This window comes from Elaeis guineensis, chromosome 2, assembly GCF_000442705.2.
Source record: "Elaeis guineensis isolate ETL-2024a chromosome 2, EG11, whole genome shotgun sequence".
NCBI lineage: Eukaryota > Viridiplantae > Streptophyta > Magnoliopsida > Arecales > Arecaceae > Elaeis > Elaeis guineensis.
In genome coordinates, this window is record NC_025994.2 from 114,330,804 (window position 1) to 114,346,802 (window position 15,999).

General features: G+C 38.2%; 1 protein-coding gene across 1 annotated transcript; it reads right to left on the reverse strand.

Moving 5' to 3' along the window:
- Window positions 1–406: 406 nt before the first annotated feature.
- On the reverse strand, window positions 407–6,717 carry LOC105042782 (NADH dehydrogenase [ubiquinone] iron-sulfur protein 7, mitochondrial). The gene is given in 4 exon segments (XM_010920106.4): window positions 407–754; window positions 756–818; window positions 5,825–6,049; window positions 6,051–6,717. Coding segments are annotated over 4 exon segments (615 nt in total). The 5' UTR covers window positions 6,230–6,717; the 3' UTR covers window positions 407–606.
- Between the last annotated feature and the right edge of the window lie 9,282 nt (window positions 6,718–15,999).

A 15,999-nucleotide genomic window follows, 5' to 3' on the forward strand; every position in this document is an offset into this window, starting at 1 on the left:
CAGTTTCAGTGTTTCTGCAGTTGGTACTATATGGTACAATGGATAGGTGTACTATATGGAAATATGGACAGTTTTGGTATTTTTGGTGGGGTTGGTATTATATAGTAAAATATATTTTTTAGTCAATCTCTGTTGTACCACTACCTATAAGTCAACACCAGTCATCTTGTTCCAAGAATGTTGATATTGCTTATGTATATAGCTATTTCTGGGTAAGTATATATAACGCACTAGCTCCTTTGCTTACAATACCGCATAGCACGTCTGCTGGGAAAAAGAAACTATAGTTATTACAGCATCATTGCTGCTTTATTCCTTGTTTTTATTATCACAGTTTTTTTTTTTTTTTTAAAGCAATAAAACTTTGCTCCCAAAAGATCAAACAATTTTACAAATAATTTCAAAAGTCAAAAACGTTTCATCATGCATGTTATCCAGTCTAGTTCATTTCAAAAGCTACATGAAGCAGGTCATTACATGATATGGAACAAGAATGCTTGTTATAGGTTTACACCAGCTGCATAATCCAGCATATTATCTTTATTTCAGCATTGAAGTCGAGACAGGAAACATTTCATTTAACTGAACCAAACAGCTCAGAGGATTTCACCTGGTCCACCAGAGAAGGAAATCCTTTCGCCTGTTGATATTCTTCTGGAGCTGGAGAACACCATAAAGTAAAGCCTCAGCTGTTGGTGGGCATCCAGGCACATAGATGTCAACGGGGACAATCCTGTCACAGCCACGGACGATAGCCACCATTCGCGCAGCTGCCCATGGAAATGACCCAATGAGACTCAGGCATCTGGTCATAAACCCTGCGAGAACAAAAGCAGTTGCAAGATCATTTCAACTTCCAAATCTTTAGGCACAGTCAAATATAACTAGTTCACTAATTTCAAATGACCAGCAATGTTTGAGAGCATGACCTAGGCACTCTTTACAAAATCAAAACAAAACCGTTTTGATCAAACTCACACTGCAAATAGATAGTTTTGTGTATTGGTTGTCTACAAACAAGAAATGATCTACTCAACCTGCAGACTAGATAATTGTTAGGTAACCTGATCACAGGCATCCCAAGAAAAAACAGATGTCAGCTTGGCTTGCAACTTCTCAGGCATGTTGTTTTCCTTTTTCTCCTAAACCTCTTTTCAGTGTTTATTTCAGATTTGAATTCAGCTTGTAAAAATCTTTCTATTTATCCCTTAGATCTAAAATGCATCTCAAACCCCAGTACTCATAGCACCCCCTTTTTCTATCAGTTTTCCATCAGGTTTGATATGATTGTAAACAGCAAATCTGAAATATTATGAAAACCTCACACTCACACAACATTTCATCTTAAACCTGTCAACCTCAACCCCATGTCCTCCTGGAAACTCTCTTGTGTCTACATCCATGAACCTTAACTCTTATTGCACAGAACCTGAAGCCTGAGCACCAGAGTTTCATCGTTATCTGTGCAGGAAACAAGTTAAACAGGTTATTTATCATCCGACATTCCATCTGATAACTAATTTGGCCTGACACTCACTAGTCCATATCAAAGACTTGTTATCATCCTCTTTTCAATACTTGAAATTTATCTTCCTACATACTGTGCTTAAAAACAGATAATACCTTATGTGCAAATGATATGAGAACCCAATTTTAGCATTTCAACTTCTTCATATGAAATGTCACTTGTTTGACCATATCAGAAATTGTTTTTACTGAAATAAGAATACAAATTGCACTGCCCCTAATAAAATTACACCAACACAACAAAAGTCGGCTCCAATTCTTTTATTCATTTTCATTGGGTAAATGACTATTAAAGTAGCAAATATGACATCCAAACCATTGTATTATAAAACGACTAAGTTCTGCATTCCTATAGAAGTATTACCCTGCATTTAGCAACTGACACAAGCACAAAGTAACATCTCACCAACCTAATAATCCTAATCAACCTCTGCCTTGTTGATAAAAACCCAACAAACATGCTATTAAAGGGCAATGAACCAAAGCCAATAAGGCTAAGCATCTTATTACCCATAAGGGTCAGAACACTCTGGACGCTTCTTTGTCTCTCATTTCCACAATGGAATGCCAAAACTGGTCATTCAGCAGCCCATAAAACAGATAACTCGGGAGCAACTTTCCAAGCCCATGAAAGAAGGGTGACCAGCATTATGACTTAGATGGCTTGTCAGTTTCTTTCAGATGAAGCAACCAACAGGAATATAATCCAGGCATCATATACTCTGAAAGGAGAAACTCAGTCAAAAAGACCAACCATACCACCATTTCAACATCACAAACTTATCAGTGGAAAACACAACCAAGTTGTAACAGAAAAAAGGAAAAGAAAAAAAGATATCAACCTGAGAAAGAAGAGCAAAAACCAGTCAATGTTGTGACTTAATATCTTCATTTAATCCCTGAAAATGACAAATCCGCAACCATTATGGCTAATGCTGCCTGTGAGCATCAAGCAATCCATCCAGGACTGGCATAAGTTCAATACAAATGCTCCAAACCAGAACAAGCAGACAAGATTATAGACTACATTGAAAGAAAGTTGATTTTTCCATGGGAAGATGACGAGTAGTCGATGTATTACAAAGGACAGAGAAAGTCATGTAAGAGGAATATAAGATTAACATGTGGCAAAGTTCCATCCAGGACTGGTATAATTTCAGCAATCCAGGCACCCAAGATTAACATGCATCAAAGAGGAATAGAAGCAGAGGAGGTTCCTTCATCACTCCTATATTTCTAAACATGGTCATCTCCAACCTAGTATTCAAACTATTTTGAAATGTTACCAAATGCCAAAATAAAGAAAACTTCCAATTTCGAAGTAAAATGTCAAGTCAACTACAAACCTACGACAACATAGAGTAATCTGACTGAGCCATTTCGCACCCATGATCAAATGTAAGATTTCAACAGTCACACAGCATAGTTAAGTTGCAACATGGGCTTCTTTTGAGAATCAATTCATCCTTCAACTTATACAGCATGAAGTCTTGTTGCAGAGCAGCTTTGAATTTTTTCAGATGGTATTGTTTTCTCAACCATGGCAATATCCCTTTGCTTAAAATGAATTGCATTTCAGAAAGCAAATTCCTGCTGCTTCTTAAATCTAATTTTCAGAACACTAGCAAATTATTCAAGATGGAAATGAGTCTAAAACTAGATTCGCAAGAAAAATGAACCTTTATTTGTTTTTCAGTTTCATTTCTTCAACAACCAGTCAAGGATAATCATTAAAAAAATAAGAAATGCAGGAAGTATGATGAGAAGGTCTTTCAGAGTCCATACCACTCTGATCTGAAGGATAAATTGCAAGCAACCAAATATAATTTCCAAAAAAAGGAGAAACATAATGATTACTTTATCTCCCAAGCTGTACAAGTCAAGGCACTGAAGTCGTCCCACATTTTAGCCTACTTTGCATCATCAGTCAAGATTGTCTGACAGGTGCCATCATCTCCCTTGATGGACTTTTCAAATCCTTATCACTCCAATCCCTCCATAGCTTCAAATAGCATGTAAAGTATCTATGAGTTACACAGTCCACCAATTTCTAGTAACTCTTTCCAACTATGCATCGGCTATTCCTTATGAAAGTTATCAAGAGACTCCAAATTAGCTCAAACAACATCAAAGCTTTCTCAGAGAGTTAAACATGCAATTTGCGAAAAGATGAAAGTTTTTCACGTCTCTTGGAACAAAGCTCACCAGTTTTACTCAACTCCATTCTTCATTCTCAAATGAAAATCTTATTCTGTACAGACATAAGAATACATGATTCGTTCATATGAACAGCACTCATTCAACTAATGTAACTTGCATTTCTTCTAGTATAGCCCACTCTCCTTTTCCGGCATTCATTATGTTCAGTCTATCATTTGTTTTCTCTACATCTTTTTTAAGGTCATCTGTACTTATATTTACATAGAAGCAATGATTTTCAATGATTCAGATCCCAGCGAGATGTCCCACGGGACATGGGGACAAGATACCATCCCATATGTCGGGACAGGACCATCCCACTAGCGTTCGAGCATTCCGATCGGGACGTCTTGGGACATCCTCTGTTCCAAATGTCAGGACGGGACAAGACAGCGGCACATTCCGTTCAATGAAAAAATCGAAACAACCCCATCCCACAGCATTAAAACCTTGTTGACTTTACTTATCGTGTTGGAGGTGTCCGTGTACACCTAAGTTGAGACAGTTCAGTTGCAATACAGTCAAGTGATTTAAAAACTGGATGCATAGCTCATACAAGTGAAAAGCAATATCATACGTGAAAAACTGATAGATCGCTTAATTTGATCCCTTTCCACATCCAAAATACCATTAAGGAGAGCCTTCAATTGAAACTAGGGCATATAGAAGGTAAAAGCAATGTAGAATCAATCCTGTTCCAGATTCTAGCAAAGATCCCATCTTGTAGTATGAAACAGGCAACCCAAATTACATTATCATACACCTTCACTGAATATTTTCAGCATATTCTCAAATATCAATGTACATTGATCTTCAATTAAAACCATGAAAAATGCATTATACATTGATCTTTAATTAAAACCATGAAAAATGCATTATCCACGATAAAAGCAATTCAATTATTATAAACCAACTTTCCAGAAACCATTCTGACCCATTACTACAGATTTTTTTCTTAAAATCATGGAGGAGACACTATTTAGCAACTAATTGATCCCTGATCCATAAGATTTGCTGCACCCTCATTTAGAATGAGAGTGGTGAAAGTGGCACATAACCCTGGTCAACATGTTACCTACATAGAGAAATGTTGTTGAATCTAAACAATCATTCTTACTAGTGTCCAAAAAGTCATGATATAGGATATACGCAAAACCATTGGGCCCAAAACTTTCTCTCCTTCCATCCCAAATTAGGCATCTCTAATCCTCTCAAATAATGAAATGCCTTTTCCAGCTCAAAAGGCCCCTGCTCCATCAAGTCCTTGAACTTTAAATTTTCCAAATTGGATCTCTGTGAAAAACTCTTATCAAGTTAACTTACATATGACCATCCCCAGTCCATGCTTTTCAAGATCCACAATCTACTACAACCACAGATAGCAATAGCAAACTCGTATTTAAGACCAATACGTAAACTCCTCATAGGTAGTTTACAGTTTAGATTATTTCATCCAACAAGTGAAAACAATCTACCAGACAACCCTCAATTCCCCGATCAACCAACAAAGGTGGTGTTCATCTAACTGGCTGCGTTTTGCAGTCATACGGCCTATTCTTAATGGGAAATGTACTTTTCTATCTAATTCTTGAAGATCTCTGCAGAAGGTCTCTCTCTCTCTCTGTGAGAAAAAAGGTAGCCGATCCACCCTGTTTCATCAGAAGATAAAAAAGATTTTGACGGAACTAGAAAATTTTTTAAGTTCGTCATGTCATAAATTATACCAAGCCAAATAAAATGACAGCATAGCAAACGGCTGAGCAGAAATTTGAAAGTCTGTACATTTCCACCATAGTAATGCTCAAGCTAACCGGTGGAAATAGGCACCCGAAATCCACAAAACAAAACAACTAGCGGCCTTCTATCCCTAAGATCCTCAGCCCACCCCTCCCTCTCATGAAAACCACTAATTAGTTTGTCAAAATCCATATTTGATAGCCATAATCACAAAAGAATCTAATCCTTGACCAACATCCAAAACAAGCATAGAGTACATAATAAAAAATCCAAAACGATGACAAAATTAGAGAGAGAGAGAGAGAGAGAGAGAGATCAAAATGTACTGTTAATTCAAAAATTGAAAATGTCAGGGCTTTACTAGCAAAGGGCAGGGGCCATCTTGTTGGTAAGGGTACCAGCGAGAATCATACAGTCGGACTGGCAAGGGCTGGTCCGGAAGATCACACCGAACCGATCAAAATCGTAGCGAGCGCCCATCTGCATCATCTCCTCGGCGCAGCACGCGAGGCCAAAGGTCATCGGCCAGATGGACCCGCGCTGGGCCCAGTTGATCAAATCGTCCACCTTCGATACCACGTACTCCTGCCTTCGACAACCCCGTCGGCGAGGACTTCGACGACGGGGGCGGCGGGCGGGCGTACGGGGCCGGAGACGGCGGCGCAGAGGCGGCGGAGGAGGAGTAGGGCACCGCCGCGGGGATCGCGGCCGAAGTTCGCTGGCAGGAGAGGAGGGCGAGGCGGGCGGTTCGCGGGAGAAGAGCCATCAGGGGGAATAAGGTTTTGATCCCGGAGAAAGGATGAAGGCTGGCCTGGAATTAATAAGAGGGGAGGAGAGAATGAGAGCATGGCGATCGAAGCGCGGAGGCTCCGATGGTGAGCGAACGTTGCGGAAATTTAGAGAGTAGAGCGCGGGCATCATTGCTTGGTTTTTATTTCACTGACGATTTTGTCGGCGCATGTCCGTGCCAATTGTAGGCGCCATGCAGCCCGGGAAATACGTATTCCGGATTAGTACGTGCATCTGATTTGAGATATTAAAATTGAGAAGGCCGATTCATTTGATTCGTTCGCGGTTGCACAGAACTCGATTTTGTTAACGAATTTAAGAGAGAGGGAGGGAAAAAAACAAAAAATCAAGCTTGCCATGGTGCGCAGATGGAGGCTTGGCCTTTCAGATTATAAACAAGTGATGGCGTGGTGAACATGGATTGGGTGAACGCCGGGCAATATTAACCGCGGGCGTTGGCACGTGCGTTATCGGTGCCAGAATCCAAAGAAGCTGAATCTAACACACACACACACACACACGTACATACACACACATATGGTTTAAAATTCCGTATGAAGCAAGAACTATAATTATTTATTTTTAAAATAATAAAATAGATAAATAAAATTAAATAATATTTTTAAAAAATCACACCTCAAAGCATATGCACTATCCACCGTGCATATACTTTGAGATTTGCCCTGCCTCACTTGCACCTAGTGCATGCAATAATTTCTCCTGGATGCACCTTGGGCCTTCATTGTTACTATGAGAAATCGGACAGTCAGAACTTTCATGATAGGGCAATTCGCGATCACTGAAATCCCTGCGTCCATCTCACGCACGATGAAAGCCTCGGCCACACCACCGCTACCACCTCCTCCCTCCTTAATCCCTCCTCCGCCTCTACCATCATATCTCTTATCCCTCCCTCACCAATGTCGCCCTCGCCCTTGCTTGTGCCGCAGCCACCCTCCTCCTCACGCTCTCAACCGCCATCGTTGTTGTCGACAACGTTCATTGAGGCTTCTTTATCGTCGAAATCCTATATCCACCTTGCGCACAGCAAAAGCCTCGATGGCACCACCACTACCATCTCTCCCCTCCTTGATCCCTCCTCTGTCTCCACTACCACCACCTCTTCTACCCCTTCCTCGCTGATACCGCCGTCACCTTTGTATGTGCACGCATTATATAATTATCCCAATCTAAGCCTATTTCTTTGAAAAAATATATCATAAAATGAAAGGAAAAGAAGTGAATAGGGAAGCTTAGACAATGGCTAGAATTTTCTCGTATGTTTTCATCCATCTTTCCTCTATTTTGTCCATCCTCAAGAGTCCCAACTGGATAGCAGGCTTCCTCCAAATCAACGATGGCTGGGGTTTTGTGTTGGGTATTTTCTTAATTTCCTTTTCTATTATAGGATCCTCCTCATCTCTTCCATCCGCCCCACTGCTGACCTTCCTCCAGATCAATGCCCACTTCCGCAATGCCGCCTTTATCATCACCACAGATCCTCGTTGCAAGGCCTCCAAACTCCGACACCTCCCTCCCAACCAAAGCAAAAAACACAAAGGGTGCTATCTTAAGACACGTGACGGACGGTGACTTTCAAAAAAATAGATACATAAAAAAAATATAACAAAATAGTTTATAACCTCATGCAATGTATGGGATATGATTGTTTAAAAATAATATTTAATTTTATTTATCTATTTTATTATATCTATTCTATATATATATTTAAAATAGTTAAAATAATTTAAAAACCTATATTTTGTGCATGGCATGTACTGTAAGCTATCGAACAAATTTTATGAAGATATGACGAACTTGATTCTATAAAGCCCCTTTCTAAATCCATCATTTCTTATTATTTTTATTTTTAACTATTTTTCAGCCCTTCTATCTCTCCTTCCCCTTCTCCTTTAATCCTATCCTCTCACACCTCTAACTCTCTCAGTGGCACCGGCAATGTCTGTCAATCATCATTGCCATTAATAACAGTAGCATATTTAAATTTGGGATGGAGAAAAAATATACCAATGTACGGAATTTGATCATAAAAATATCTTCGACAACCATATTTCCATTCCTTTTAAGAAGAAACAGTGGTCATGTAAGATTTCAATCAAAAATTGGTTTGTGAGCGTATTTCTAATTGATGGCCTAATATTGTAATTATTTGCTGTTGGATTTTGGATGTAGCAAAAAAAAATAAAAAATTTTAAAAAAATTAAAGATATTATTTATTAAAATAAATAATGTACAAATAAATAACATGATAATAGGTGAAATAATATTTCTTAAAATTTTATTTGAAATATTATCTGTTTATTTATATATCCATCGTTGAACTATCTATTTTACTACCTAACATTGCTCTCAAATGATTGTTATTGGGCATATCTCCTGTATATCTATAATTTTCTAGATGTAATGTTTACCCACATATCCTCAATGAATCTAATATTATATGCAAATTTTTTCTTATATATAGAATATCAATTGTACAGAATATTAGCTTAATTGGGTAGCACATGTATGTCAAAGTTAATCCGAATGTTTATTTATTTAGTTCACTATATTGCAATACTCTCTTTTTTCCCATTGGAGAAAGCAAAAAACACTAACCTCCAATGTGCCGTAAAACAAAAATATGGCGCCATGGGAGTGGAGAAGCAGTCATAATATCTAGCACTAGTCATTTTTGGCTCACCTCCTAAACTAAGTAAAAAAGAGTGGAGAAACTGCTCTAAAAGAAAAAGAGAAGCCTAGCCCATAGGAAGAGCGATAGAGAGAGAGAGATGGAAGCACAGTTCTGCTCTCCCATCCACAACTTAGCAGTTGTTTCCGCTGCCTCGATCCGACCAAGCAACACTGGTACATTGCCCCATGGATCAAAGCAGCGCCCTTCCCGAGCTCTCCTCCCAGGCATCGTCGGCTTCTCCACTCTGCTCTCGAAGAAGATGGTAGGGAGGGGCAACAGCAGTAGCCGTAGCCACTGTAGGACGATGTTGGGGCCGCCGTCGCCGACATCATTCACCGAGGCTTGTTCGGCCGCCCCGTCAATCTCCTCTCCCGCCCTCCACTTCCCTTTCTCTCTTGCTTTCCCTCCCTTCCAAGCAAAAGCCTCAACCCACGCGGTTGCTCCACCCATCGCCAGCACCACTACCACCATGGCCGCTGTGGCCGTGGCCTCGTCGTGGCCAGATATGCTTACCGACGTAAATCGTGATTCGCTATTTTTCTTTCTTCTTTTTGTCTTTTCTTGACATCACCAGATCCTGACGCGATCGAGCAGAGGATCCGGTCAACTCCTCGGCGGACTGTGTGCGTGGCGTCCAAGCGGAGACGGAGACAGAGACGGTAACGGCCCTCCTCCTCCAATCTCCTTCAGGTGCTTTCCTTCCCATAGATCTTTTCTCACCGCCACCTCCCGCTGGTCTCCACCGGTTCCTCAAGCCCTTCTCCAGTGACCCCAACGGCCCCTTCCCCTCCCCTTCCTCTGCCACCGCGACCTCCAAGCGCCACGCCCCGCACTTGCCCGCGGCCCCCAACGGCCCCTTCCTCCGCCGCCCCCGCACTCGCCCGGGGCCCCCAACGGCCCCTTCCTCAGGAGTCTCAATCAGGTGCATGTGCTCGACTTGCAGCGAGATGGCCAACGAGAGGCTGCCGTCACCGACAGGGCTGGGAAGCACGAAGGCCAGCCCCCATGAACACCGACCAGCCCGACCCGAAGTCGGCATCGTGGATCGGCAACCGGACCCAGCTCGTCAGCCCGATATTCGGGCAACAGAACGTGTGGTCGCGTGCGCAGAGGAGGGTGCGATCGATGAAGTGGGGACGGAGGCTGAGAGTCACGTTCAGATAATTTCCTCCACTTTTCCTAAAGCCGCCGCGCTCCCACGTGGCTTCCTCCGCTTTTCTCAAAGATGCATGCGTCAAACGGAGGCCTTCCCACCGAAAAGCTTTCATTTTAATATATATTTAATATTTAAAAAATTATTAGATAAAAAAATATATAATATAAAAAAATTATTTATATAGACAATCTCAAATGTTAAAAAATTTTCTCTCAATTTTTATTTTATAATATATATATTAAATTATCATAAAAATAAAGTAACGCATGAAATTTTAGTTTTTTCGATTATTTTTAAAATATAATATATTTTACCAATATATATAATATAACAAATAAAAATATTTTAGTAATAAAATTTTGTTATGTGCTGTAGACATTCCCAATAAAAAAGAAGAGCTTTGCAGAAATTTTTGTCATCAATACAAAATATCATTAAAAATGGCACATCATGATATAATAATTAATAAATTATAATAAATAGCACATTTCAATAGCTATATTAAGTACTGAATTTTAATAATGGTCAACAATGTCATTGATATATATATTATATACCTTTAATAACAGCCAAATACATTAATATTATGATCATTGTAAGCAAAACAATAAGAACCCTATCTAATCTAATATATATATATATATATATATATATATGTGTGTGTGTGTGTGTGTGAAAGTAAAAACTCAGAGAAAATGAATTAGCCATTTAAATTATCCATGTAAGTAACACATTATCATTTATGAATGTTATTTAGATCAAAATCAACCTGCAATATACCACATGTCTAGACTTTTCTATCTAATAATTTTTAAAGCATTGAATTAAAGTATGATGAATTAATGGACTGTATTGAGGCCTATTATATGACTTAAATGATATTCTTAAAGCTTGATATTATTATCCTCTTACAATAAAAGTCCAGCAGTTAAGAATATGGATGGACATCGAAAATTTAGATAAATATTATTTTTTTATTTATAAATATTTTTTTTTAAAAAATTATTCATTATGTGACCTAGAACCTGCACGCAACGAGCGGGCTCAAAATTAGTTTATTATTTAAAACAAAAGACCAAATTGATGATATTATCAATAGAGAACAAATTTGCTCTTATACCAAATAGACATACGAAAATTTTTGATAAGGAGATCCTCTCTCACTATATTTATTTATAATGTAATCTTAACTTTTTGACTAACCCACTATAATTTATAAGGTATTGATCTTACAGATGATATTAATATATTTTGCTGCTTTTTTATATGCTAGTGTTGTGTTGATTGTTGCTAGGGCTTCAACTAATGTTTGTAATACTACATATTTTTTAAGAACTATCATTGCCTCGCCAACAATTGAGTCCACAAGGATAAGTCTTCTATTTACTTGCCTAGCTGGACGCTATCTTGAATTGGAGTCTATGGTTGCTCATAACTGTTGATCTTTGTGTTCATCATTATTCCTTCAATTATTTAGATTCTAAAATATGAGGACTTTTTCTATCAAAATCATCAATTTTTTATGGAAAAAAAAATTCATACTAGGGTAGCTGAAATTTTTATGCTTACTTGGCTATGTGTTTTTGGCCCCCCCTACAAGCGGAACTAGAAGTTGGAAGCAAGAACTATGATAGAGTGAATACAGAAAAACACAACTTTAATTTCAAGGAAACAAACACCAAAATAGTCCTCCTGAATGATGTATTATAAACCCGGTTGAGGCTGCTCTCGTTGTTGGATGATGAAGTCACCTTGCAGAGCTGTTGCCGCTAAGAAATCAGCAGCCTGGTTCCAAATACTAATTTAATACTTAAACAAAGTAACAAGATTGTTTAGAAAATTCCTTCAGGTAAAAAGGCCTATACCATGTAGACTAGCTTGTACCCGCGCTTTCTAACAATGGGAGCCGACTTGCTATTAAGGATCCTGAGACAGCTAAGAGTGTCATGGTGACTAAATGATGTTTATTTAATCTGAATAGGTCAAATGGTAATATAAAGGTAGAATAGCTCATGAATGAGGAGAAGGGAATATCAGACTTATAATTGAGTGGTTTGTGGAGACCAAGGTGGACCACATGAAAACCCTACCTCTTTCCAAATTCAAGGTGAACAATAATTGGGTGCAGATAATGGATTCATGGCATGGCACAGCATATATTTCTTGTTTCATCTATTGCGGCTTTTGTTCGGCATTCCCGAGCAATACGAAAGATCGATGATTGAAGATGCGACAAACCTGATCGCATTATACATATGTACTTTGTCTAGGTCTAACTTTGTCTAGAAATGGATGTGAGAAAAGTTAACCACTAAATCTTACATTCACCAAAATAAGGTACATCTTGGAAGCGTCTTATTGAGTGTATGACCTGCATCTTAATTAGTATTTAGGCTCTGTTTTTTGAATGCAGCCATACAAATGAGATTTGGCAACTCTTAATTGGCCAATGGCAAGTTTTTTTTTCCTCTCTCATACAGATGGGAATATGGGAGTGGCTCAGCTTGGTATACGTAGGTATGCACCTTACCTAGAAATGAATGCAAGAAAAGTTGCTTATCAGAACCTATCGACGATGGTGTATCCTGAAAAGTCTTGTCTGGTGCGTAACCTACACCCTAAAAGCATATAGGACTTGTTTTCTAAATGTCGCCATGTTAATGAGATTTGGCGACTTTTGAATAGCCAATCACTGGTTATTCATCCCTGCCCGGATAAATGGAATATTGGCAGTGGATCAACGTCTGCCTTTTGTTTTCTTGGACATTTTGGCAAATTTAGAATTTTTTTTTTTAATTTTTTGTTAAGTAGTAGATAGGACATGTCTTGGATGTTCAATAAAAAAGCTATAAGAATGGTGATGGAATATGCAAAACCTCCCACAGCTACACCAGTGGATGCTGAGATGATAGGTGCCTTTCCCTTTGGGATGGGAAAAATGTTGGCAGTGATGGCTCTCTTCACCTGGATTAGGTTTCATTATGTGTGATTGACAACATTTTTAGGGTTAATTTCAGATAAGATTTTTAACTTTGTGTCTGTGTTTAATTTAAATCCTAAACTTTAATTTCTCACAATTGGACTCACAAACTTTTAACCTGTTAAACATTGGAACTTATGTCACTGAGGTGTTAAATACACGATGAAAAATGTCACACACCCCAAATACTTCCATGTATAGTGTGTGTGTGGAGAGAGAGAGGTGGATATATATATATATATATATATGTAGACTAGCTGGCTAATAAGAGTATACATGAAGGGATAGATACTAACGATATGCAGGACTTTCAAATTAAAATGGCCGGCACGCATGGATATATCAACAACTTCTATGGAGCATTGTTAATTGCAACAACAATATTCATCTGTTAATAAAAAAAAGAAGAACTTTTTGGTGGAAAAGAGAAAAAAATTTAGTACCTATTTGTTTATAGAATTAGTTAGTCTAGAAATAAATGAATTAGACCATGTTTAACATATTTTTTCTTGGACAAAGTTATTTTCACTTCATAAGATCGAGGTCAACGTAGGAATGCATCACCTATCAATTTTTAAATGCGAGTCTCTTGCAATGTCTATACTGTTCTAGTAAAAGTATCCTTCAAAAGAATTTAAACAATAATAGCAGTAATAAGTGTATTAAAATGAGTTAAAGGGGTTTTATTCCATCTTTTCCTGCAAAAGATTGGGGCTTCAAGATTTTGCAAGAATAGGCCTTTATTTGCTTTAGGTGGTCATTGTATATGATATACAACGGATTATTGTCAAAAAAGTGGCTCCCTCATGGACTCATGGTGACATGGTGAACAGGTACGTTGGATAATGCAATATGATAGGAGATATTATCTATGTTTTTAAACACTTCTTCAAGACTTCAAAGGTATAATATACACAGAAAAGCGGATATATGTGTAGACTAGCTGGCTAATAAGCGTAGATATGAAGGTATGAACGCTCACCGTGTGCAGGACTTTATTTCTGAATTAGAATGACCAGCATGCATGGATATATTGGCAAATCCTATGGAGCATTTCTTTACTGCAACAGATAACAGAAATTTGTAATTAAAAGAAAAGAACTTTTTGTTAGAAAGGAGAGGGAAAAACAGAGTACGTAATTAATTACAAGATAAGTTATTTGGAAATAAATGACTTCAATCACATCTCATCTATTTTTCCTGGACAAATTTATGTTCACCAGGATCAGGGTCCAAGCATATATACAAGCCGCAAATACCATTTCTTTTAAAGGGAAAACAGGTGATATGGGCTTCTGAAAATGCCAATACTATCTTGGAGAAAAGTAGCTTTTGGAAGAATGTCAAACAAGGATAGCAGGAATAAGTGGGTTAATGAGTTACAGAGGTTTTATTCCATCTTTTTCTGTAAGTGAACAGGGCTTCAAAAGTTTGCGCTGGAGCAGTCAGTGGCGCTTGCTTCTTCTTCCTAGAGACAATTCTCAAACAGCAAGGGTTTCTAGAGGTGCTTCTCGGAGATCAATGCCAACCCAAGCTATATTGATGAGAAATTGAGTCCTTTATCATGACTTCACTGCCTGTTCTCTTGGCTGCGGCCTCTGCCCTTAAAACTTGTGTGAAATAACTTTTATTTCTTATCTTACCTCTTGAAAAATAACAGTTACATATTTCCAAGAGCCAAGAAAACCTTTTCTTTATGAATTATGATGTTTTTGTTATCTCTGTTTCGTTTTTTGTTGCCCATATTATGCAAAGGATTACTGATCTTCTTCATAACCTGCAAACAGTAAAGCAAAAATCATGTCATCCCTTCAAACAGTAACTTGATCAATCTTTCTAAACAGCTATAGTAGTTTCTCAGTTCAACATTCTGTCAGTAGTAACTTTATTATTGAATTGGGATTTCCTTTTTCTCTTTTTTATCTTAAAAAAACGAATCAGAACAACGATCTTTTCTAACCTCAGTCAGATCTCAAGTTATCATTTTCAGGACTACCTTGAATTGTGATTTCAGAACACATTCACGACTTTCCAAAAAATTTCAGAGCAGAGTTTGGCATTTCATACTTGCTTTTAAGTCCTCAACAGCACATCTTAGACAAACTAATTGATAAATTTAGTATATACCGAAGATTGTTGCACATTCAAATCATTGCAATTACTTTATGAACCATATCAAGCTTGGACTGTTACATAATAAAATATATCTGAAAGGATCGTTTCTATGTACGAAGTTGCAATTTCTCTGTGGGAATCATCTGTAGCAACAGTCAGCTGCCTAAGGAGATCCACGAATAGAGTAATAGCAAGAATTAAACTATAAAGATTTTTCCTGCAGCTCATCAACAGAATGATTACCGCCAATTACAGCAATGCCATAGGTTGCAAGTCTAAGAAGATGCCATTGTAGTACTAATATATCCTTCCCCTGGCCCTCCGAAGGGTGCCTCTGATTGCCTAGTTGTCTCTCTGCCAGAATTAAATAACATCTATGGGCAAATCATTGGCATATTTGAGACAAAAGATACTGATTCTACTAGTGGCACAGCTTGGATTCTCCCACTTACATCTTTCTAATCCCTTAGACTCCCGTCTTGGTAGAGCTGAAAAAGATGGGAAGGAGGTCTGCATGAACTACGTTGACATACAGTATTGGAGTACAGATGGCTCTCCTCGCAACAAATCAACAATTGCCCATGTAAGCCTTGTGCTACATGGACCAACTGACAAGGCTAGAATAGATGAATTCATCTAGAAGTGGGTATTGCATGAAATAGCATACGACAAATGGATGAAAATAATAAATCATAGAAATTTGAAAAAAAAAAGAAGTTAGCATTAGAAATCACAAATAAAAATATATGTAGATGGAGAATGGTAATGCCTAGGACATATTGCCTGGTAAAGTTTATGGAA